General features: G+C 51.0%; 1 protein-coding gene across 1 annotated transcript; it reads right to left on the bottom strand.

The window, feature by feature from the left end:
- Positions 1 to 2,702: 2,702 nt before the first annotated feature.
- On the bottom strand, positions 2,703 to 5,253 carry LOC144113558 (uncharacterized). Its single transcript, XM_077646693.1, has 2 exons — positions 5,163 to 5,253; positions 2,703 to 4,067 (listed from the first exon to the last, which is right to left on the bottom strand). The coding sequence occupies exon 2, from the start codon at positions 4,030 to 4,032 to the stop codon at positions 2,746 to 2,748; it is 1,287 nt and encodes a 428-aa protein (XP_077502819.1). The 5' UTR covers positions 4,033 to 4,067; positions 5,163 to 5,253; the 3' UTR covers positions 2,703 to 2,745.
- Positions 5,254 to 22,619: the final 17,366 nt, after the last annotated feature.

The raw sequence follows: 22,619 nt of genomic DNA, 5'->3' as shown, positions 1-22,619 counted from the left end.
ACCTTTGTTTCCCTTATACCTACTTGTGCAGCAGGGTAGGCAGCATGTTGGCATACTGCTTCATCGACGGTCACACGAGCAGAAAGACGGCGCCCCAGAGTTCCCTGGCTTCCGTCCGGCCACTAGGCAGCGTTTTTTCGGCGTCGCGTCAGCGTCTCGCCTGCAGGAGTCGCGGGAGGCCAAATTCCGGCACTTGTCGACGCGGGGAGACGCAGATATTTGGCGAGGCCAAATCTCAGCGTTGGCGCCGGAAACTCCTCGTAGGCGGGGATTGCTGGTAACCAATGACTAGCCGCGCATTGGCAGCGATCTCCGCGGTGGTTCAGTGGTTATGGCGCTCGGCTGCTAGCCCGAACGACGCGGGTTGGATCCCGGCCACGGCGGTCGAATTTCTATGGAGGCGAAATTCTAGACGCCCGTGTACTGTGCGATGTCAGTTAAAGAACCCCAGGTGGTCGAAATTTCCGGAGCCCTTCGCTGCGTCGTCCCTCAAGCCTGAGTCGCTTTGGGATGTTAAGCCGCCATAAACCATTGGCAGCGATCTTCAGATTATACCGAAATGCACGTGCCGCTTCTGTGAAGACAGGAGGTCTCCACGCAATCACCCCCCCCCCCCCAGTAGGTTCCCGTCGCCGATGACTAGCACAATTAGCTACGGAAAGAGGATAATTGAGGGGCTTTGTTCACGATCTTTAAACACCCCCGTCTGGAGACGCGTTCATGTGTTTGGTCCCCTGCGGTAGACAAGACGCTGATGCGATGGTGAAGAACGCTGCATTGTGCGCCACAAAACACCGGCAGCCGCCGGCAACGCGCCGAAGCCTGGTTCGGCTGCCGCACCAGTCAGCGGCAACGCCGTGCAACAACACCACCCCGTTTACAAACTAAAGCTGGTTATAGTAACTTGCGCAGAATGGCCACAGTGACATTAAATGGAGCTCTGGCAGTCATGCATGACATGGGAGAAAGCGAACCGGCGCGCAGTGCTACACGTAGCTCCCGCAGCAAATTCTGCTCTGTATGGCAACAAGCAGGCATAAATGCCCGTGCATTCCATCATTTAAGTTTATTTGAAAACAATAGCGCACTGAACAGACCGTGCAAATAAGATCTAGAGTAAATACACTCATTAAGAGCAAATGTGCCCTTTATTTGCCACTCACAAACGGAACACAACTGAAAAAAGCACACTCCCATCTCAAGCCAATTATTTAGACAATATTGCACTAAGCCATTTACAAACAGAAAACAATGGCAAAAGCACAATAAAAAAGCACAGTGCGATCTCAAGCCAATTAATGCTCAATAAAGCACTAAGTCATTCACAAACAGAAAACAATGAAAGAAGAACAACAAAGCGCAATGCCATCTCAAGCCAATTAATGACAGTCATTCAGGAAACAAAACACTAAGTGTAAGGTTGGCGCCATTCAATCGCCTCTTTCCATTTTAACCGGCGCCGTAATAACGACTGAAAACGCCGCTCTACGAGCGGCGCGGCGAAAGCATCGCGGTCGTTAGTCTGGACGGCGTTCGCTGTTTCACTGGAAGCTCGTTTCCGTGTTCTTTTTTACCAAAGTAAACAAGAGGTCTCCCCTATCAGTTGAAGGTCGCGTTTCCGCCCGGTCGCGGCCTGCGGGAAGAAAGCATCCTCCGTGGCCGAGTGCGGATCGCCCACAGGTCTGTTGTGGGGAGAGGGAAGGGCAGCATGTGCGCCTCGCGGCTTTCTTCAAAGGGTTAAACTCGCGGAGGGCGCGCTTGCGGTTATCGAGGGCACCCCTTTTCTGACAGGGCCGGCGCCACACGGCGTGGCGCGGTACGGACAATGCCCGGTGGCTGCGCGCCCATTTGCTAGCCTCATCTGGGAACGGTTAGCGGCATCTTACCTGCCCCGAGGGGGGTGTCGCGGTCCCTGTTGCGGGAGAGCGTTCGTCGCCGCGTTTGCAAGCTGCGTATGGCGCCAAGGCCGGGGCTTTAGGGAGAGAGCAAAAACACATGTAGTGACGAGGCTCCTCCTGCTCGCGGCTTAAGAATAATTCAACTTCTTGCTTTTTTTTCTTTTCGCGTGGGGAGAGAGAGCGGGGGCGCGCGATGCTCTGCCGCCATCGCGACACAGAGATTTTGGTCTCGACCGGAGCCAGGCACGCAGACCGTGCTCTCGAGTAGCCGTGGAGTGGGTCCACGGGGCGGCTGGTCAGACATCATGCTGTCATGTACATACTCCTTGTAAATAGTCGTCTGTGTAGATAAAACCAATATCAGTACTCGACAAGAGTCCCTGTCTTCCTACTGGCTCAGTACTTCGTTGGAAAAAAGAAGAACGGAGGAACAACCTCTCCGTACGACAAGAAAAGAAGAAAAGAACCACCCTTTACTCTAAGCCATTCACAAACTGAAAACAATGAAAAAAACGCACCAAAAAAAGCACAGTGCAAACTAAAGCCAATTAATGGCCGTCATTTAGGAAATAATGCACCAAGCCATTCACGAACAGAAAGCAACGAAAAAAATCACAAACCACAGTGCAATCTTAAGACAATTGCCGTCATTTAGCCATTAATGCACTAAACCATTCACAAACAGAAAACAATGAAAAAAATAACAAAGCACAGTGTCATCTCAAGACAATGACAGTCATTTAATCAATAATGCAATAAAGAAAACGAGGACCCTTCTTTGCAAGAAAAAAAAAACATACGGCACCCACAAGACGTTGCGCAACTTGCCGAGCGTAACCACGTCCTCTTAGTTGGTGGCACTTGCCATGCTGGCTTCGACCGGACGCAGCTGTCCCTTTGCAAGGAGTGCGCGGAAGTTATCGGCCCAGACGCGCGCATTTTCGACTTCAGATTCTGGCATGGTTTCGTGCGCCAATCGGCTCCATTTCTTGTACAGCAGGCCCCGTGGGCTGCGAGTCAGGAAGGACATAATCTTGAGCGCATAGCTCGGCCCGTCTCCTACCTCGAGCCCTCTGAAGAAAGTTGGGTCTACGACCCGACACCAAGGTGCCGACTTCTGCATGTTCCCAGGAGAAGCCACGTTGCTCAAGTAGAACTCCATTAGCTTCCTTGTCCAGGCACTGGCCTTACCGCCCAACATTCGGTTCAGGTAGTCCATGGGGAGGCGAGTTTTTCTGGCGAACATTTCCAACAGATCAACACAGTCGAGCCCTGAGTATTTTGTACGGACCATAAATGATCGCTCTAAAAATAAAACGTCCTCCCTCGGTGCCTCATCAATCGCCCTCATATAGAGCGTGTACTGTGCGACGGCAAGGGCAGGGATGTACGGTCTGAGGGCGCTTTGGCCCCACCCACACCTGTTGCGGAGATTCTCTAGATTGGCACTGGTGGGGCAGGGGAATTCTCCTGAGAACGACGTGGGCAACACTGTTGCTAGTCCGATTTTCTCGAGGTCCCGAAAGATGCCCATGAGGCGGTTGACGCTAACAGCTGTTACCGAGCTCAGCAGCAGGCTCAAAAAGCCGATAATAAGCCCTGCTTCGTGCAAGGCCTTCTGGTCGTCAACATAGAGCAAACCGTCCAAGTAGGCCACGAGGCCTTTAGCCGTCTTGAAGTCTGCATCAAGCACTGCGGGTCTCTTGAAAAGGGGGCTCAAGGTACTGGTGTCCAGGAAAGTCCTTTCGGGGCGCGGACTTACAGCCGCTAGTCGAAACAAGTCACCAAAGAGTGGTTTCGTCGGGTCTGAGGGAGACGGTGTGGCTACGACGCATTCCAGCAAATCCTGGTCGAATGTGTCAGGCCACTCTTGTGCAGCAAACCTGGCCAGCCATGTCTTATAGAGGCGTTGACGAACTCTTTCCACTGGATACCCTATGCAGCGGCGAAGCACGTCGCTGCCCAGTGTAACGGCAATGTCATCCGTCCAGTCACCGTAGTTGTCAGTGATCAATGGCACACAGGTCTCATCCTTCACATCCAGCATGGCTATATCGTCGCTGGTGACAAAGGTAGCGAAGAACTGATGCCGATTTTTCGTAAAGTCATCCCAGTTTCGCTCCAGCATCGACATTGCTAGGTAGGACACTTCTCGATCACCTGCGTCAACTGAAAGCAACGAACTAATTATTACGGGCAAAGATTATATACTGCGCTTCGCGAGAATTACGCTAACTATATAGCAGGGACACTCTGAGAGCTCTGCAAGGAATCTGCGCCGAGTGCTTCCATACTGACCACAGCGCCATGGCGCACGGCAGAACGAGCAGAGCAAGCATCTTAAGGATAATAATAATTGGTTTTTGAGGAAAGGAAATGGCGCAGTATTCGTCTCGTATATCGTTGGACACATGAAGTGCGCCGTAAGGGAAGGAATAAAGGAGGGAGTGAAAAAAGAAAACAAGGAAGAGGTGCCGTAGTGGAGGGCTCCGGAATAAAATCTGCTTTCCTTCACTGTGTCTAAACCCCAATGCCTTGGATAAATCAACCCCACTGCTTTCCATTGCAGGGTGAAGCCCTTTACAGAAAAGTATAAAGTGTTCAGCCGTTTCCTCCTCCTCTCCGCACGCAACGCACAACGTGTCTATCTCGTGGTACCTGACTCTATATGCCTTAGTCCGCAAAACTCCCGTCCTGGCCTCCAGCAACAAAGAGGTTCCCCTACAATTATCATAAATATTTTCTTTGGCAATTTCCTGCATGACAATCTTGTATGTTCTCAGTGCCGATTTCGTCAGCATCCCTGTTTTCCACAGAGCTCTTTCTGTTTCTTTAACCTTTTTCTAAACCGATAATGGCTCGAAATGACCGCAAGCGCCACCATGTCTTCCCCATGGTCCATCTCGAACGCAAACGTGGTAGGCCTAACCGGGACCCTCGATTTACTAAGGAAAAATATCACGTACGAGTACATGAGTTCAGAACACGAACCGCACCGTGTTCAGTTTTGAAGGCCTGGGTGTCTCCATGATTTTCGGTCGCACAAGTAGGGCACGATTAAGTGCGTCCTGCTGGAGATCGACTATGGAACGCGAACAGCGAACGACGAAAGGCGAGAAAACGAGGTGCTAAACTCATTGCTAGAATTTTTTGAGGCTACTAAGCAGCTACAAGCACGTGTCGGGCAACAAAAGCAGTACAAAAGCTATTTGAACGCTTATAAAAAAGCGAGAACAGCCTAAAGCACGTTGAGCATCAGCTTACCTTGCGAAGAAGTGCCGTACTACTGTGTCACCAGTATGGTAGCCGCCAATTACCGGAAATCGGACCAGCGATGACAGGTGGCGAAGTAGCCGCTACGCAGATTAAAAGATAAAAAAAGTATTTTGTGAGAACATCATTAATTGAAGCAATTTAATTTACTTTTGTGAGGAATCATCTATTAATGTGGCAGAATTATGCGTGAATATAAAAATACGAAAAAATGAAAATTGGTTTTGATGAAAGGAAATGACGCAATAACTGTGTCCCATATTTCGGTGGACACCGCAACCGCGCCATAAGAGAAGATAAAGGAACAAGTATGAGAAGAAAGGAACAGGTGCCGCAGTGTAGGTCTTCGGAATAATTTCAGCCACCTGGGGTATTTAACGCGCGCTGCACATCGCACAGCACGCGGGTGCCTTTTTCGTTGCGCCTCCACCGAAACGCGGCCTCCGCGGTCGTGTTCAGACCCGGGTACTCTGACTCGGCAGACGAGCGCCTTAGCCACTGGGCCACCGCGGTGGGTATATGGCCAGACCCATTACGCATGATGCGAACGCAAACGCCACAGGAACGCTTCCTTCACCTGCAAGAGTGCAAGGAGAATGTCCACGGTTTCGTGGCGTGCTGCGATCCGTCGAATCTCAAGAATACGTTCAATACAGAAAATTGAACCACCTCGTTCTTCGTCCCTGTTGCGTCTATTCACGGCAGCATTGTCGGCGACGCAAAAGCAGGCGTTTCTGCGGGTGGCCTCTGCGAGAAACAGGCTGCATTCGACATTATATTTAGTCGCCGGCCAGCCCAGTCCTGCAACGAGTGCGTGCAGTTCAGTGGTGGCGGCGAGGCTGCTCTCTGAATGTTTTTGGAGGCAAATAAAATATGCAGGCAAGGGCAAGTGCCGTGCAGACATGACGTTCTCGGTTTAATAATGCAAGCGTAAAAAATTGCGCATCTTTCGCGCTTTCCCAAGTAATGCCCCAAGTTCCACGAGAGCTGGGCTGCATGCGCTCCCTGTAAACTTTACTCCACGGTTACGCGTGAGATTTGCGAACACTATCTCATCGCAACGTATATCATAATGCGCATCCATTTTTTGAGCAACCTTTAACATACGCGTAACTTCTGCAGCCTAAGTGCTATTAGAAGTCGAGGAGTACGAATTGTGTCTCCATGTAGTCGCATTTTGAAGAACAGTGAATCAATAGGAGTGCTCCGCAGCCATTCTAGTTGGTTGCTTAGTCGAAATTAGCTTCCTGCTCACAGCGGCCGAATAACTCCGAAGCTTCTCGCACTAAACTATTTCTCATTTTGATTTATTTACTCGTTTTGTCATGCGTGTATTTATTAATATACGTCATCCGATGCAGGTGCATTTTATGAAGGCGCAAAGACCCGTAGCACCGAGCATGGAGAAAACTCGAGGAAGAACTAATCGACTTAGGCCTGAAATTTTTTTTTGTATAGATGCATTTATATACCCATAGTTGAGATGTGACTTTTTATATGCACTAACGAACTACGGACTGAAGAGGATATATACCAACACCCAACCGACGTGGCGGCCGCTCTTGATGGGGAGCGTGCTCTCCCAACGCCTCTGTTGGCTCCCCTCGAGACCGGCCGATGAAAAACCGAGGTGTGGCGTCGGCAAGATACGCTGTGGCCGAGTGACTGGGATGGCGGCCATACGTGAACAAAAGTTTTCGAGTCCATTTTTTAGTATCACACAGCACTTGTGAAGTCGACCCTCCGTTCTAGTCAATCCTCTCACAGAAGCAGTTGGGAAAGGCAATACCTACACAGTTGAATGCCGCTCCCTAATGTATTGAACAAGCTCTAATCCTTTTGAACGTAATTTATTGAACGAGCGGCGGATAAATCCGACGACCGAGAACTCGCACTCCAAGGCTGAGGCACGCTCTGCCAAGGTCATATCAGTTGTAGTACGCAAAGAAAAGCCGGAGGGGAAGACACACAAACAAATCAGCCGAAAATCATCAAATTGATGCCGATTAAAGTGGCAACAGCGGCAACGGTGGCCAAAGGATCCCGTAGTTACTCCAACGATGGCCGTTTAACACTGCCATTTTTCGCGGCAATAAGTAATCAGTTCCGCGCTTTGCTGCCTTCATGCGAGTTGCAGTAAGAACGAAGGCCGCACGGAATCACTCGGCCGATTGTGACGGCCTGCACTGACGGGCGCGTTTCCACGGATGAATTCTACACAAGAGGTGAGGACTTATGGCAACTGAAGCTCAGCCGGAGTTATACTGTTACGAATGTGCACACTGACATTGCTGCTGCTCGGCTACTGATCCGGCGTTCCCCGGTTCGAAACACGACCGCGGCGGCTGCGTTTTTATGGAGTCATGCAGAACGCTAAGGCGCCGTGTGCTGTGCGATGTCAGTGCATGTTAAAGATCCCCAGGTGGTCGAAATTTTCCGGAGCCTTCCACGATGCGACCTCTTTCCCCTTTCTTCTTTCACTCCCTCATTTATCCCTTCCCTTACGGCGCGGTTCAGCTGTCCGCTGATATATGAGACTGATACTGCGCCATTTCCTTTCCCCCCAAAAAAACAATTATTATTAGTAGTATTGCTGCTGCGAACTAGCTCTTTTTCTTCATATATATCTACACGTAAAAAAAGAAAGGAACGCAAAGTTCTGAAATACACGATAATGAGGTGCTGTAGTAATAGCATTATGCATAAAAAGTTATGTGGATTAGCTCAGCTAATCCTGGATATACAAAGCGAAAGATGTCGGCGTTCAGTGTGTTCATTGGCGTTGGCGTTGACAATGCTCTAGATGGCGATGGATCTGAGAAAATGAAGGGCGCATAACTGGCTCCCTGGATATGCGGGCGCCTCATTCGTGCTTTGATACATGTGGCGGTGGTGAGAGAGATGTGGCCTGAATTCATTAGCACTGACAGCGTTGTGGTTGATATGCGGCACTGCAGCTGTAGCTAGGCCGCAGCGTTCATTTGGTGATCAATCTCTCGCGATCAACCATTAACTGCATGCCACCTCCCAGGGTGGCAGGGAGTGAGTGCGCGCTGCTTATAGAGTGTGCGGAAAGCAATCAAAGCAGGCTTTTGCAGTTGGACTTGGACACCCCGGGTTCGAACCCGACCGCGGCGGCTGCGTTTTTATGGAGGAAAAACGCTAAGGCGCCCGTGTGCTGTGCGATGTCAGTGCACGTTAAAGATCCCCAGGTGGTCGAAATTATTCCGGAGCCCTCCACTACGGCACCTATTCTTCCTTTCTTTCACTCCCTCCTTTATCCCTTCCCTTACGGCGCGGTTCAGGTGTCCAAAGATATATGAGACAGATACTGCGCCATTTCCTTTCCCCAAAAACCAATTATTATTATCAGTTGGACACGAACGCCACGTACATGAAAGCGAGATTGAGGTCTCCACTTACCCGCGGAGCCGATTGTTCGCCTTTCCTTTCGTGAAAATGAACGGCCTTTGCAAAGGTGTCATTGCTAATGAACTCTATGAACGCCGTTGGCTCACTTGTTTGGTTTTTGAGGAAAGAAAATGGCACAGTAACCGTCTCACATATCTCGGTGGACGCCCAAACCGCGCCGTAAAGGAAGGGGTAAAGGAGGGAGGGAACGAAGAGAAAACTGATAATTGAAAGTAGGATTTTGAGGAAAGGCGCGGTGCTGCGCAGCGGCGGTACACCTGCGGCTCGGTGCTACTAGCGGCGCGTGCGCATTAGTAACTAGGGAGCGAGCGAGAAAGAAACGCTGCAGCGGCGAAAGGTCAGGCGACGGAGTCGGCGGCGGCCACCTGCGCCGTGCGTGACGTCACTCGTGCTCCGACACACGCCGACTCGCGCGAAGCGCGGTGTTGACTAGCGTAGTGAAGCTTTTCGCTTCAAAAACAATTGAAGAGTAAGTCGATTGAATTCGCACCTATCTGTACTTGCAAATATTCTCAAGGTTCCATGTTGTCGGCAAAAACACTTCGGCCTTGATTGTATCACTTCACTGCACCCGCACCAACGCCGATTAGGTCAACGCACACACCTCCAACGAAAAACACCTCACTAATATCGGCTCAGGAAATTGCACGGGCGCACTGCAACACAATATACGGTATACGCTTGGTGATGAGGCGGCAATGTACGTCATTTGTCGCGGCGTATGGATGATGGGTTGTCAAAACTTCGCAAACAAAATTAGTGTCTGACACGCAACGGTCTCGAGCCGCTGCGAGCTCAAGTTCGAACTTCGGGCAGTCTTGAATGATTGCCTGAAACATGTCACGAGGCATTAATACAGCGAAGACAAGAAAAGGATGAATAGCTTTTCTTTTTCGTTGTGCGGCTCTCGCAATTTGCTGGTCAAGCGCGCTATATATATACATAAACAAATTGGGGGCCGCTCAAGCTTCGTCTTTAAGAGTGACACGCGACAGCGTGTCGCAGCGTTGCCGAGGAGTACACGGAACGCCATCGCCCGTTCGGCGCGACGCGTGGCCCGTTGGACAATTTAAGGAAATGACGCTTGTCTCACATATCTCGGCGGACACCCGAAACGGGCCGTAATGGAAGGAAAATGAAATGAATTGCTTTTAAGGAAAGGAAATGACGTCTGTCTCACATTTCTCGCTGGATACCCGGATCGCGCGTAAGAGAAGGAAAAATCGATCGATCGATCAATCAATCAATCAATCAACCCTTAACGCCGTCGCGATACAATCCCTTCACTTACGGCGCGGTTCAGGTGTCCACCGAGATAAGCCATTTTTCGCTCACGGCCAGACGCCGACGCCGACGACACCGGCTTTTCTGCGACACGAGCTTCTTAACCCTGTCGCGTTAAAAATCGCGTTAAAAAGAAAAACGTTAATGACTCCGGCGGCGGCCGAGTTGCCGGAGGCCCCTTCCTCTTGCCGCGTTTCTTGCAGATGATGGACGTAATAATAATAATAATAATAATAATAATAATAATAATAATAATAATAATAATAATAATAATAATAATAATAATAATAATTGGTTTTTGGGGAAAGGAAATTGCGCAGTATGTCTCATATATCGGCGGGCACCTGAACCGCGCCGTAAGGGAAGAGATAAAGGAGGGAGTTAAAGAAGAAAGGAAGAAAGAGGTGCCGTAGTGGAGGGCTCCGGAATAATTTCGACCACCTGGGGACCTTTATAACATGCACTGACATCGCACAGCACACGGGCGCCTTAGCGTTATGCCTCCATGAAAAAGCAGCCGCCGCGGTCGGGTTCGAACCCGGGAACTCCGGATGATGGAAGTAGAAGCGGCAGCGATGGAGCCGCGTGCGCAGCCCGGCGCGTCGCTATGGGCATTTGATATTTTATTTGGTGGCTCACTCCGGAACGCGGTGCGCCTTGCTGCCCCCGCCGGCTCTTGGGTTAACGACAGTTGAGAAACGGCGACTGACTTTCAGTCGGTTGGAGAAGCGCTGGGAACGTTAATGCTTAAGCGCTACTGTTGCGGAAAGGAAGAAAGAGGTGCTGTAGTGGAGGGCTCCGGAATAATTTCGACCACCTGGGGATCTTTATAACGTGCACTGACATCGCACAGCACACGGGCGCCTTAGCGTTATGCCTCCATAAAAACGCGGCCGCCGCGATCAGGCTCGAACCCAGAAACTCCGGACCAGCAGCCCAGTGGTTAGGGCGCTGATTGATTCCGGAGTTGATTCCGGAGCCCTCCACTACGGCACCTTTCTTCCTTTCTTCTTTCACTCCCTCCTTCACCCCTTCCCTTACGGCGCAGTTCAGGTGTCCAACGATATATGAGACATACTGCGTCAGTTCCTTTCCCCAAAAACCAATTATTATTATTATGAATATTATTATTATTATTATTATTATTATTATTATTATTATTATTACTGTTGCTGTGAGCCAGACACGGGCAGTACCGATTATACTTGTATCTTCGTACTATTTTTCGATACTTTTGTCCATCAGTATTAGGTAACGCTTGTCAAAAATGAAAGCATGGAGTATTGGTATCTAAAACACCTTGTTAGTGTATCGTGCATTTTAACGATACTCGATACGAAAAGATACTCGATACGAAAAAAATGCACCGCACATTTTGAGGCTGCTGTCAGTTTGTGCCTGCGGCGCTCGCTCAGGCACAGTAGCGCAGTAAAAAAGGGAATGAATTATGATCAGGAAGAGACGGAGCCAATGCCGCTCACCCGGTTACTCGTCTTTCTTCATACGTTCGTCGTTTGACAGGTAGACGACGTATATGTTGCGCTTCTGCACACTCGGTGAGAGAAGGGATGAGGAGACAGGCTCACCGTTGCGGTGGCTGCCAAGAGATATGGAGGACTTTCGCCGTCATGCTCAGGAACTTGCTAAACATCTGTTGTTGACATTGTCAGCACGGCAGAAGTCACGCGCTCTTCCACACTTGGGTGAATGGGGTCATCAGTGCCGGCAACGTCAAATGCATCAGCTGACGCATTCGTTTCGCTTGGAGAAGCCAGCGCTACAACAAGCCGTAGTTCTCAAGAGCCGATAGTGAAATCTGAGCTTCGATCTTAACTATACCTCCAGGAATCTGGATCCTCGAGTCGACGTGGCTATGCTTCTTTGTTATCCGTTGATAAAAGGCACCTTCATAAAATAAAACATGGCTACGTTTTGGCTGTTCCTGTATATATATAGAGGCTTTTTTTCATTTCCATTGCTTATAGCACGGCTGCCTTGCGGGGGTCTTTCGATCGAACCAGCGGTTTGTGCAAATGTTACCCAATAGCGTTCACCCTCACCGTCATCATCATCATCACCAGCCTGACAACGTCCACTGCAGGGTGAAGGTACAGTGAACTATATATGTTCTAGTTCACAGTGAACTATATATGTTCTAGTTCACTGTAGTGAAGGCCTCTCCCGTGCCTCTCCAATTAACCCTGCCTTTGCCAGTTGCGGCCATCGTATCCCCACAATGGATGGATGGATGGATGGATGGAAAAATTTTATTTTCGTCAGAGAGCATGTGTGGACGATTCCGTGTCAGATGGCCATCAACCCATGGCTGACGGCGACCTGGGTGGCCCACTCCACGGCCCTGGTCTGGACGACCGGGTCTGAGCTGGCCAACACGGCCTCCCACTGCTCGAGGGAAGGATCACGCATAAGGTCCGCCGGTGGCGGTGCTATGCTACAGCTCCATAATATGTGGTCATAGGTTGCCAATTCGTGACACCATTTGCACTCCGGCTGAATGTTCGGGTAGATTTTGCTCAATACGTATGGGTTGAAGAAACATCTAGTCTGCAATCGTCGCCAGACGCATTCCTGCGCCTTCACCAATTGCTTGTCCGGGGGTGGGTAAATCCTCCGCTCAAGTCTTAAATGATTAGTAATGTCATGAAAGGATACCAGCCCATCTCTCGTGGACCTTCCCGGGACGTCCAGCTCACCTACTCGGCTGACGAAACCTCGAGCATTCATGTGAGCCGTCTTGTTCCCAGGGTTCCCAGAGTGTGCAGGTAGCCAGACAATTTCCGTCTCCGTAATCCCTCGCTCCGTGGCCCGATTCAGCAACCGCGCCGCTGTGACAGATATTCTGCCCCTCGCCAAATTTCGGATGGCTGTTTTTGAATCGCTGAAGATCAGGTCAGCATTACTACTAGTCATAGCTAGTGCTATCGCCGCTTCCTCAGCAGTTTCTGGGGAGCGGGTTTTGACTGATTCAGAGGCGATCAAGCGTCCTCGCCCGTCCACCACCGCAATTGCAAATGCATCCTTGTCCTTATACTCGGCGACATCTACATAGACTGCCCCGTTGTACTTCCCGTACTTAGCATGCAAAGCTTTGGCTCTTGCCTTCCTGCGGTCCTCATGATGTATTGGATGCATGTTCTTGGGCAAAGGTTTTATGTACAAGCCCTTGTGCATTTCCCGCCTCATCTGAATTTTCGTGTCACCGGCTGGAACGTCAACTCCAATGCCGATCCTTTCCAATATATCCCTTCCTGCTTTTGTTTTTGAAAGCCTACCGAGCTGCATCACCAAGTGCGCCTACCGTAGTTCTTCTAGGGTTTTGTGCACCCCTAATCCCAGCAGCCTTTCGGTAGACGCATTTTGAGGCAACCCAAGGGCCGCTTTATACGCTTGCCTAATCATGGCCTCCACCTTTCCTTTTTCCGCCGCGTCCAACTTCAAATAAGGCGTCGCATACACTATTCTACTGAGCACAAATGCCTGCACTAGCTTACACAAGTCTTTTTCCTTAACACCTCTCTTACGATTGGCGATTCTCCTGATTAGCCGCACGGTAGCATTGACCGTATTTTTAAGCCTTTGCAAGGACTCGCTATTCTTCCTGTTAGTCTGCAGATACATACCCAGGATCCTGATCGTTTGGACCTCAGCGACCAGTACTCCCCCCACTTTCACCTCTAAAGGTGATGGCGGCGTATAGTGCCTCGCATGTATCCCTCTTGGTTTATCCCTCAGAACAAAAAGCTCGGACTTGGGCTGAGAGCACGAGAGTCCTGCTTCCCCTGCTAGCTCCTCCACAATATCCACCGCCTGTTGTAGAGTTTCTTCCAACTGTGCGTCACTGCCTCTTGTTACCCATAGAGTAATGTCATCCGCATAAAATGTATGTTTAAGTCCCGATATCCCTTGCAGCCTGGGTGGTATCTTGATCAAGGCGAGATTAAATAGGAAGGGCGATAATACCGACCCTTGCGGTGTCCCCCTGCCCCCCAATGGGAAGGGATCCGATTTCATTTCTCCGACTACAATCTCAGCAGTCCTACCCTCCAGAAACGATCTGATGTACCGGAAGGTTCTACCCCCCGGTCCTATGTCTGATAGGTTCCTCAATATTGCCTCATGGGTAACATTGTCAAAGGCCTTAGTGAGGTCGAGCCCCAAGATAGCCTTGGTGCCCGTGCCGTACCCAGGATCAACCACGTCTTTTTTGAGCTGTAACATGACGTCCTGCGTCGATAAATTAGCCCTGAAGCCAATCATTGTTTCAGGTATCAACTCATTGTCCTCTACATAACCCTGAAGCCTGTTCAAGACCACATGCTCCATCAATTTGGCAAAGCACGACGTTAGCGAGATGGGACGCAGATTCTCAATGCAGAGCTTCTTCCCTGGTTTAGGAATAAATGTAATCCTAGCATGTTTCCACTCTGGCGGAATCTCCCCGGCCGCCCAATATTTATTCATCAAATTCGTGAGTGCCCCCACTGACTTGAAATCCAGGTTCCGCAGCATTTTATTAGTAACCCCGTCCGGACCCGCTGCTGACGTGGTACGAAGCTGGCCCGTTGCAAACTCCACTTCCGCCACCGTAAAGTCTGCATCCAATTCAAGGTTTTCCTCTCCCGAGTAATCCGGCAAGCAACCGCCCGCCTCTCTGTTTATGTAACGACTTCGGAGTTCATGTATGAATTCCCCAATCGTGCCTTGATACCGATGCACTAGCCTAGTCATTTGCCCCTTTTGCGCAGATTTGGTTGCGGCCGGGTCTAAAAGGTGCCTCAACAACTGCCATGTTTTTTTTGCATCCGAATTGCCCATTCATCCGGTCACAAATCTGCCCCCACTGTTGACACTGCAACTCCAATGTGTAGGCTTCGATTTGTCGTTCTAGCTTGGCCATTTTCCTACGGAGGACACCATTATGCCTTTGTTTCCTCCACCTCCGAAGGAGACTCGCATGTGCTTCCCACATGTGTAACAATCTAGAGTCAACCGTAAAGCCCTCCCCCTCCGTCGGAACCTCTTCTGTGGTACTCTTCACGGCCTGCTTGAGCGTGTCAATCCAGGCTCCTAAGTCCTCGATTTCCCCGTTCACTATGTCATTCCTGTATTGCCGAAATCGGTCCCAGTCCGTCACTCGAGTTCCTTTCACCGTGTCTTTGTGCTTAGCAGCACTAAATATCGTGGAAAGGATATAGTGATCACTTCCCAGTGGCTGTCCCGTGTTTACCCACTGTGCATCCCTGATACCATTCACAAATGTGAGGTCTGGAGAGGTGTCTATGCTTACGCTGTTGCCTATCCTGGTATGATCTAGCGGGTTGTTTAAGATCGTCCATCGCAGGTCCTGGGCAACCTGCCAAAGCTTATTTCCCTTCGGGCTGGCTCGGATGTAGCCCCACTCCGGATGAGGCGCATTGAAATCTCCCACCACGATGAGTTGAGACCTAGCCGCTAGCCGTTGCGTCTTTATCAGAAGGTCTGGCAGGCCCACCCCCTTATCTTTTGGAGAAGAGTATACATTAAGAACAAATACTCTTATCGTCCTTTCTTTTGGGCAAAACCTCCAGCAGGACGTAGTCCTCCCTGCTGCTATCTATGGTATGCTGAATCACTGTGGTGTTGCGATGGACTAACACGGCCGTGAAGACGCTCAATACGCCCCCTCGATCAATCTCTGGTGGTGTAAATGTCTTAAATCCTGGTAATTTCACCGAGCCGCTAGCCTCCTGCAAAGCTATAATGTCCGGCTTACTATCCAGATTTTGTATGTGCAACTGCAGTTCCACTGCCAAACCTCAATTTGCTGGCGAGGGGCCATGGTGAAGCCCTAGGTTCACTAACATCGGTTCTTGGCCGACTACGGGAGGCAATCTAACCTCTAGCATAGCATTTAGCTGTTTAAACATGTCCATTACCTGGGTCTCAAAACCCCGCATGTCATTGGTGAAGGCGTCAAGACGCTCCTCAATGTTGCCTAGTCTAGCTTCTATCCTGTCGACCCGGCGATCCAGCCTATCCTGTCTTTCTTCCAGTTTTCCTACTCTCTCCGCAAGGGTAAGCATGTCTCTCCTAAGACAAGTGACTGTAATTACTGACTGCGGCGTGTCCGCCGCCGAAGTTTCTGCTACTCTCTTTGCACGAGCTCCCTCATCTGCCGGAGGTGGCCTTTTGACCGTCCCCCGATTCTCCACTTTCTCCACTTCCATAGCTGTGTTATCGTCCACGCGAGAAGCGTTCGCCTGCGCCGCTTGCTGTGGGGCTTGGGCCAACGGCGTCTGTACCCTGTCTACTCTGCCGGTTTTAAGCGCGCGTTCCATCTCTGCTATCCTAGCTTCCATCTTTTTGATAGTTTCGGCTTGCTGCACCACCTGCCTTTGTAGCTCCTTCTCTCGAGCAGTCTCATTTTGGGAGCCCGCGTTGGGCCAGCTCACCTTTTTCCTCGTGGCACTTGGGCTTCTTCCATGACCGGAACCTTGCCCTCCTCCTTTGCCAGGCTCGGGTCCGGGCAGTGGCGGGAAGGAAGCTGACCGGTCCCTGCTCTTGCTATCGCCTCTCGCACCGCTAGATGACCGCTTCCTGGGCCTCGAACGCCGCTCCTCCTTGCCCGTTTGGCTCTTGTCCTCGTTACTCTGCTGCAGACCCGTCGGCTGCTGACGGGCTAGGCGAAACTTGCAGTTCCGACTTCCCGTGCTGTGCGCCCCATGACACACGATGCAGTCCGGCGTGCAGGTCAGCGACTCTCCCTCCGGTGGTGCAGGATGTTCTTTCCCGCAGCGGCGACACAAATTAGTCTTCGGACGATAGCAAACGTCCGCCCGATGTCCCACTCGTCTGCAGTTATAGCAGGTCTCGACTAACTCTCTATATGGGATCACAGCGTACAGACAGTTCCAATAGATGACTTGCCGGGGAACGCGCTTCCCCCCGAACGTGATCTGAATCGCTTTTGACTTGCCCAAAGGTCTGGCATCCAAAATTTCCATGTCTTCATTCCTCTTCAAGAATCCTGCGCGAATTTCTGCCAGTGGGCATCCGTTGTACGCATTGTAAATTACTCCGCGCACAGAATTCTCCGGCGCCGCCACGTACGCCGAAACCGCAAGGTCACGATCGCCCAGCTTGAGCGTCTTGACATTCGCATATGCCCCACTACGATTCATACACGGCGTGCTCACCGTCATCGTGTTGTTTCTCTCATTGACCCGCACCAGGTCTTCTTCCACCGCAGTCGCGTTCGTCAGCTTCGCTGCCGCTCTCAGGGCATATCCGAGCTCCCTCGGCGTCACTATGCTCAAGTCCCAATTCTTGGGCCGGCACACAACCTTGAAATCCTTGGCTGGCATCTGAAGAAACGGTCCCCGTTTCTTCCACACCGGCGCTTTCCCCCGCTTGACTTGGGCTGCTCCGTGCGTCTGGCGCCCGTCGCTGCCCGCCTGTTTCTCGGTAGGCCTACTCTCGGTGTGGTCCCCGTACACAGTCTTCTTGAAGCGATCTTGCGCCTTCAAAACCCAGGCCCATTCTCCCGCCTCGAATTCTTCGGGCGTTATAGATTCTCCCTCAACGGAGTACTCCATCATCTTTAGCCTCGCAAAGGCCCACTACCACAAGGCACGGCCCTGGAGCCCGGCGCCGTAGGCATCGGCTCGGCCTATAGATTAGGCCTAATTTTGCCGCACCGTGGTCGAGTACAAATCGTGAAGAAAACCCCTAAAAGGGGGAACACTTGCCAAAATATGGTGTCCACAGGTACAGGGCAACTTCCTGCAGACGATTCCACAAAAAGCAAGACCAAGGCACAGCGCGTTCCACCGAAAAACGGTCTCAAGGCGGGAGCTCATGCGGAACAGGTCCGCTCAGCGTCAGTCCGTATCCCCACAAACTTCTTAATCTCATCCGCCCACCTTACTTTCTGCGGCCAATCCACTGCGTTATCTGTAAGGACCAGCGGTTATCTTGCCCTCGCATTACATGCCCTGCCCAAGCCCGTTTCTCACTGATTTCGACTAGAATGTCATTAAAGGGGCCCAGAAAGGGGCTTGTACCAAGGGTAAGAAAACCCACAACACTGATAGATACTGAACCGCCCATCATTCTCCAGCAAAAATTTTCGACGTAGCTTGCGCAACACCACAGATACAGGTGATTAAAAATGACAGTCCGCCTTTTCCCTCTCAACTCATACGCCAAAGGGAGCCATAAAAAAATAAAGAATACAAGCTGGCGCGACGCTCCGCCTACGAATACGTCACCATTGTTTACTTCCGGTAGCCGCGCTTTCTCGCTCGCTCGCTCGCTTCACGCCTGGCGCATCGTCTGCAATCGACGAGGTTTTTTTATTTGTCGCCGCTATGGACCCCGATGTCGAGCAACGCTTGATACAGATGAGTGCCGAGATGGGCTTCGAGCCATACAAGAATACGCCATTTGAAAACCCGGCGTTGAATTTCGACGACGACGAAAGCGATTCGTCGGCGGGTTCACCAGACTCTCCCGACGATGGCGGTGGCGATGCTGTTGGCGGGTAAGTGATGCGTCTGGTAATGATCGACCGCATATTCTTAGTTGACAAGTTCTGTAAGTCATACAAAATGGTAAATAATAGCTAGCGTGAGTGCTTGCTTTCATCAATATTTTGAGCTGTCGCCCGTCGAACTATGTTCTGCAGATAAACATTCAGGGCCAACGCAGGTACAGTTGCGGCTTCTGCGGTGTAGCCGATACCCCAGGAGCAAGTTTGCTGCCTCGACGTTCCGGCAGTAGTTGTGGAGTGCGAGGAAGGGTGCGTGACATAGCATCGCGCATTCCAGAGCGTATGCTGCACCCCTGAGGTTCTCAGGGTGGTGTATTTGTGCGATGCGGGAGAACGGCGCCCACCTGGAAGAGGACGAGGAGCTGCACAGGTAATCCAAAAGTGTCTTACAACTGAGACACAGTTATAATTTCACCGTAACCCTTCGTTGTTTTAGATCAAACCGGTTCCTTGCGTACCAGCCATTCACCCATTTTATATGGGGGACGCTCCGGAGAGCCAACCGTGTGGTGCTGCCAGCCAGCTACGTGGGCTTTCGGCGCCCTGCCCAATAGCGCAGGTAATGGCCCACTAATGCCATGATGTTCACATTTTCCATTAACTGCATATTACTGTCTATTTGCTGCTTAGTGCCGTGTCGGCTCATGTCTGTCGTTAACTGTTTTGATACTGTTGACAAGAGGCATTGCTTCGGCGAGGCAGCAACAAATTTATATAGGCCCTTCTAGGGCCTACAGATACATGTGCTTTATGCGTTTAATGTTTTGTGCATGGCTTTATCTGTGCAGGCAGTATCGTGCATACGCCACTTTTTTTCTCACCAATGTAGTAGGATCACAACATGTAGCACAAAGTGCAACTCGTACCTGCTGGAACAACATTGAGTAGATTTTGGATGCCACGAGGACACGAATGATCAAAGGGTAGCAGCAACTGGGCTGCTTTCCATGGGTGCAGTAATGAGATGTATGGCAGCTGTGACTTTTTATTAGGAAAGGACACAGTAGGCATTTTGGTTTTTTTTTTTTACACCTTACACCTGCTCTCATCATTCCTCCTTCATTTGTGTGTCATCATCATTTGTGCATTGCAGGTTCTATCTGCCACTAAATATTTATTTTTACCAGAACCAGTTCTGCAGTAGATAGGGTTCTTATATTGGCCGTCATGCCGGTTTACTGGTTTATGGGGGTTCAACGTCCCAAAGAGACTCAGGCTATGAGGGATGCCATAGTGAAGGGCTCAGGAAATTTCGACCACCTGGGGTTCTTTAATGTGCACTGACATCGCACAGTACACGGGCCTCTAGAATTTCGCCTCCATCGAAATATGACCGGTGCGGCCGGTATCGAGCCCGCGTCTTTCGGGCCAGCAGCCGAGCGCCATAACCACTGCACCACTGTGGCGGTCATCACAGTTTACTAGTGGTCTACAATGGGGAAGGACAGGACTGCAGTTTTTTCTGCAGTTTTCGTGGTGTGCACTGCTTACAGAAAAGTGGTATTTTGCACTTCAATTCTTAACTTGTATTCTAGGAAACTACCTTATTTATTGTCCCGTTGGATATCACATCATCTGGTGCCTAGTCATGGATACCATTAAGATTCTTCATCACTCTTAGTCTCGCCACTGCTGGGGCCCAGCTAAGCACCACGCACCAGCTTCCGAAACAGGCCGCTCAGGATGCAGCTGAAAATGGTGCTAAAGTGAGCAGATGAAGAGGTTCATTACATTTGTAGGCAGCCCAGCAGTGGAACATGCTAGAAAATGATAGCACCCTGCAGGGTGAGCTTAGCATCAATCTGCAGTTTCTCACTCTGTCTTCTGTATGTGTGTCTGCATGTATCTGCCAATCTGGGCAGTGCTGTTATGAAAGCCTTCACCGGTTTGCTAGGCTTCCTCATTTTGCATTTTGCCCTTTCGTAGATTACATTCACATGACATGTGGTATGAAATGGGCTTCGAACTTAGCCTTGATAATATTGTAAACATTCGGACCTTCCTGTGCACGTCAAGTGAGGAAAGAACATCTTCAGCCTTTCTGGCGACTCAGTGGTTATGCCGCCCAGCTGCTGACCCGGGTATGCGGGTTCGATCCTGACCTTGTTGGCCACATATTGATGGAGGTAAAATGCGAACGCGTATGAACTGTGCGATGTCAGTGCGTGTTAAGGAACCCTAGTTGGCAAAAATTTATCTGCGGCCCTTGCTCATTTTATTCTGTTTACTTTCAACATACTGATAGCCTCATAGTGGAGGCTTTTGCAGGACAGGGATAAATTGTATACACGCATGAAAAACGTTTACAGTCAGGTTACTGCAGTAATGAAAAAAACAACAAATAACAATAAAAATAAACTCTGGGTTGCAAAATAACTTGCAAAAAAAGGCAATGCAATACAATGGGATAAATCAAGCACACAAAAACAAAATAAAAACAAACAATTCCAAAACAGTGCACTTATTCCCATTCTAGATTTGAGAATAGTCTGAGCTTTTTTGGGACGTCAGACCCCACAAGTCACTTGTAGTGAGCGTATAGTGGGGGCTGATGGCTCCAGGGGAAAATGTTCTCAGTGTTAGCACAGCTGAGGATGACAGCACAGGTCAGCTGAAAAGATGGATGCGCTGGGCTTGATACACATTGGACTACTTCACTCGGCGCAGCTGGAATCATTGAAGACGTAGCGGGGCTGGCATCGCCAGCGTCGCTGATGAAGCTGGGAGTGCGACCTTGTTCGCGCAGAACAGAGCACATTCGACAACCGGCCTGGCCAGCAACGTCGACAGCCCGCTCCACTGGTTCACCAGCCGCGGCTAACAGTACCATCCAATAAATGTGGATCACCTTCCACATCTGGTGACTCGTCTGGACGACAGCTTCGACGCACGCAACGCCTTCCCCACCGGCTCTGTACTCCTGCCCGTCCTGTCCCTCCGCTTGACCTTGCCGCTGCATGCCCGTTGTTGCGCCCGGTTTTCGGCAGCTTTTTCTCGCCTGCCATGTACGCGCCTGCCATCACATCCAGTGAGCTCCTCCATCTGTATCAGCACTCCTTCCTTCCTCGGCTGCTTGGCCTGCCTGAGTTTTATGCCAGGGACTCCGTTTTGTGGCTGGTGCTGCTGGACTGGCACTTTCACCTCAACCACGTGTCCAGCGAGCTGCTGCGCTATCAGCATGCCAGCGGCAAACTCCCACCCAGTCTGCTGGCAAGCCTGCGGTTGCCGCCTCTTGGCCCGGACATTTACGCCGATTTCAAGAACGGTCTGACGGTGTATTTTGGCTTGGAGCTCCCGCCAACTCTCTGCGCTGCTGTTCTGGGCTCAGAAGCAGTGCCACCACTCAACTTGCGACGACTGGCCGAATCCCCCCTCATAGCTGCTTCGGTTTTCCCTCTGCCAGCTACTACATCGGAGCCACTCCCCACTCCGGTCTCTCCCAAGTTTGCTGCACCGGCCCTTCTGTACGACCATCCACCTGCGAGCTCCCGTCCCACAGCGCCTCCTGCCCAGCCCTGCTTGCCAACCGTGGCGCCTGTCCTTGGACCATCACCAGAAGAGCTCTTTCTCGACCCGGGCGCCAACTCGCTTCTAGTCGCCTGTTCGCCTGCTACCTCATGCCCAACCACAGTGAGCCCATCTGTCCTTCCTGTCGTGATGCACGCATGCACGCCACACCAGAGCCTTGTTGCGCATAGCACGCCACCCGAACTGCCTGCCACGGATTCCTGCCCACCTGACGCCTTCACCAGTGACTGTGCCTCCGCAACTGACGAGAAAGACACTGAAGGTGGTGCCATGCTTGCGACACATTACAGCATATTCCATCCACCACTGCCAATGGACTCAGCACCACTGCTTCCTTCCCATTCCGACCTCTACGTCACGGACTTGTGCCCTCTGTTCCCGGCAAGCGTTCCAATGCCACAGTGGGCTCGCTTTTGCAGACAGCCGGTTCACCCCATCGACCGCTTCGTGCACTTCCCTAAATGGCAGCCTGAGCCCCACGCAGCAGATCTCCAGCCCAGTGTCGTGCGCCGTCGTTTCGCTGTAGCCAGCAGCCAAGGCATCGTCTTCATTTCTAGAGCTGTGGCTTCCCCACGCAATACCTTCGTCCGCACCGACTGGGCCAGCGAACATCGCAACCCTCCTGTAAATCCCCACGTGACTGCATTTCCTGT

The sequence above is a fragment of the Amblyomma americanum genome, chromosome 1 (genome assembly GCF_052857255.1).
Source record: "Amblyomma americanum isolate KBUSLIRL-KWMA chromosome 1, ASM5285725v1, whole genome shotgun sequence".
NCBI lineage: Eukaryota > Metazoa > Arthropoda > Arachnida > Ixodida > Ixodidae > Amblyomma > Amblyomma americanum.
The sequence above is the reverse complement of the archived record's forward strand: the minus strand, read 5'-3'. Positions and strand labels throughout refer to the sequence as shown.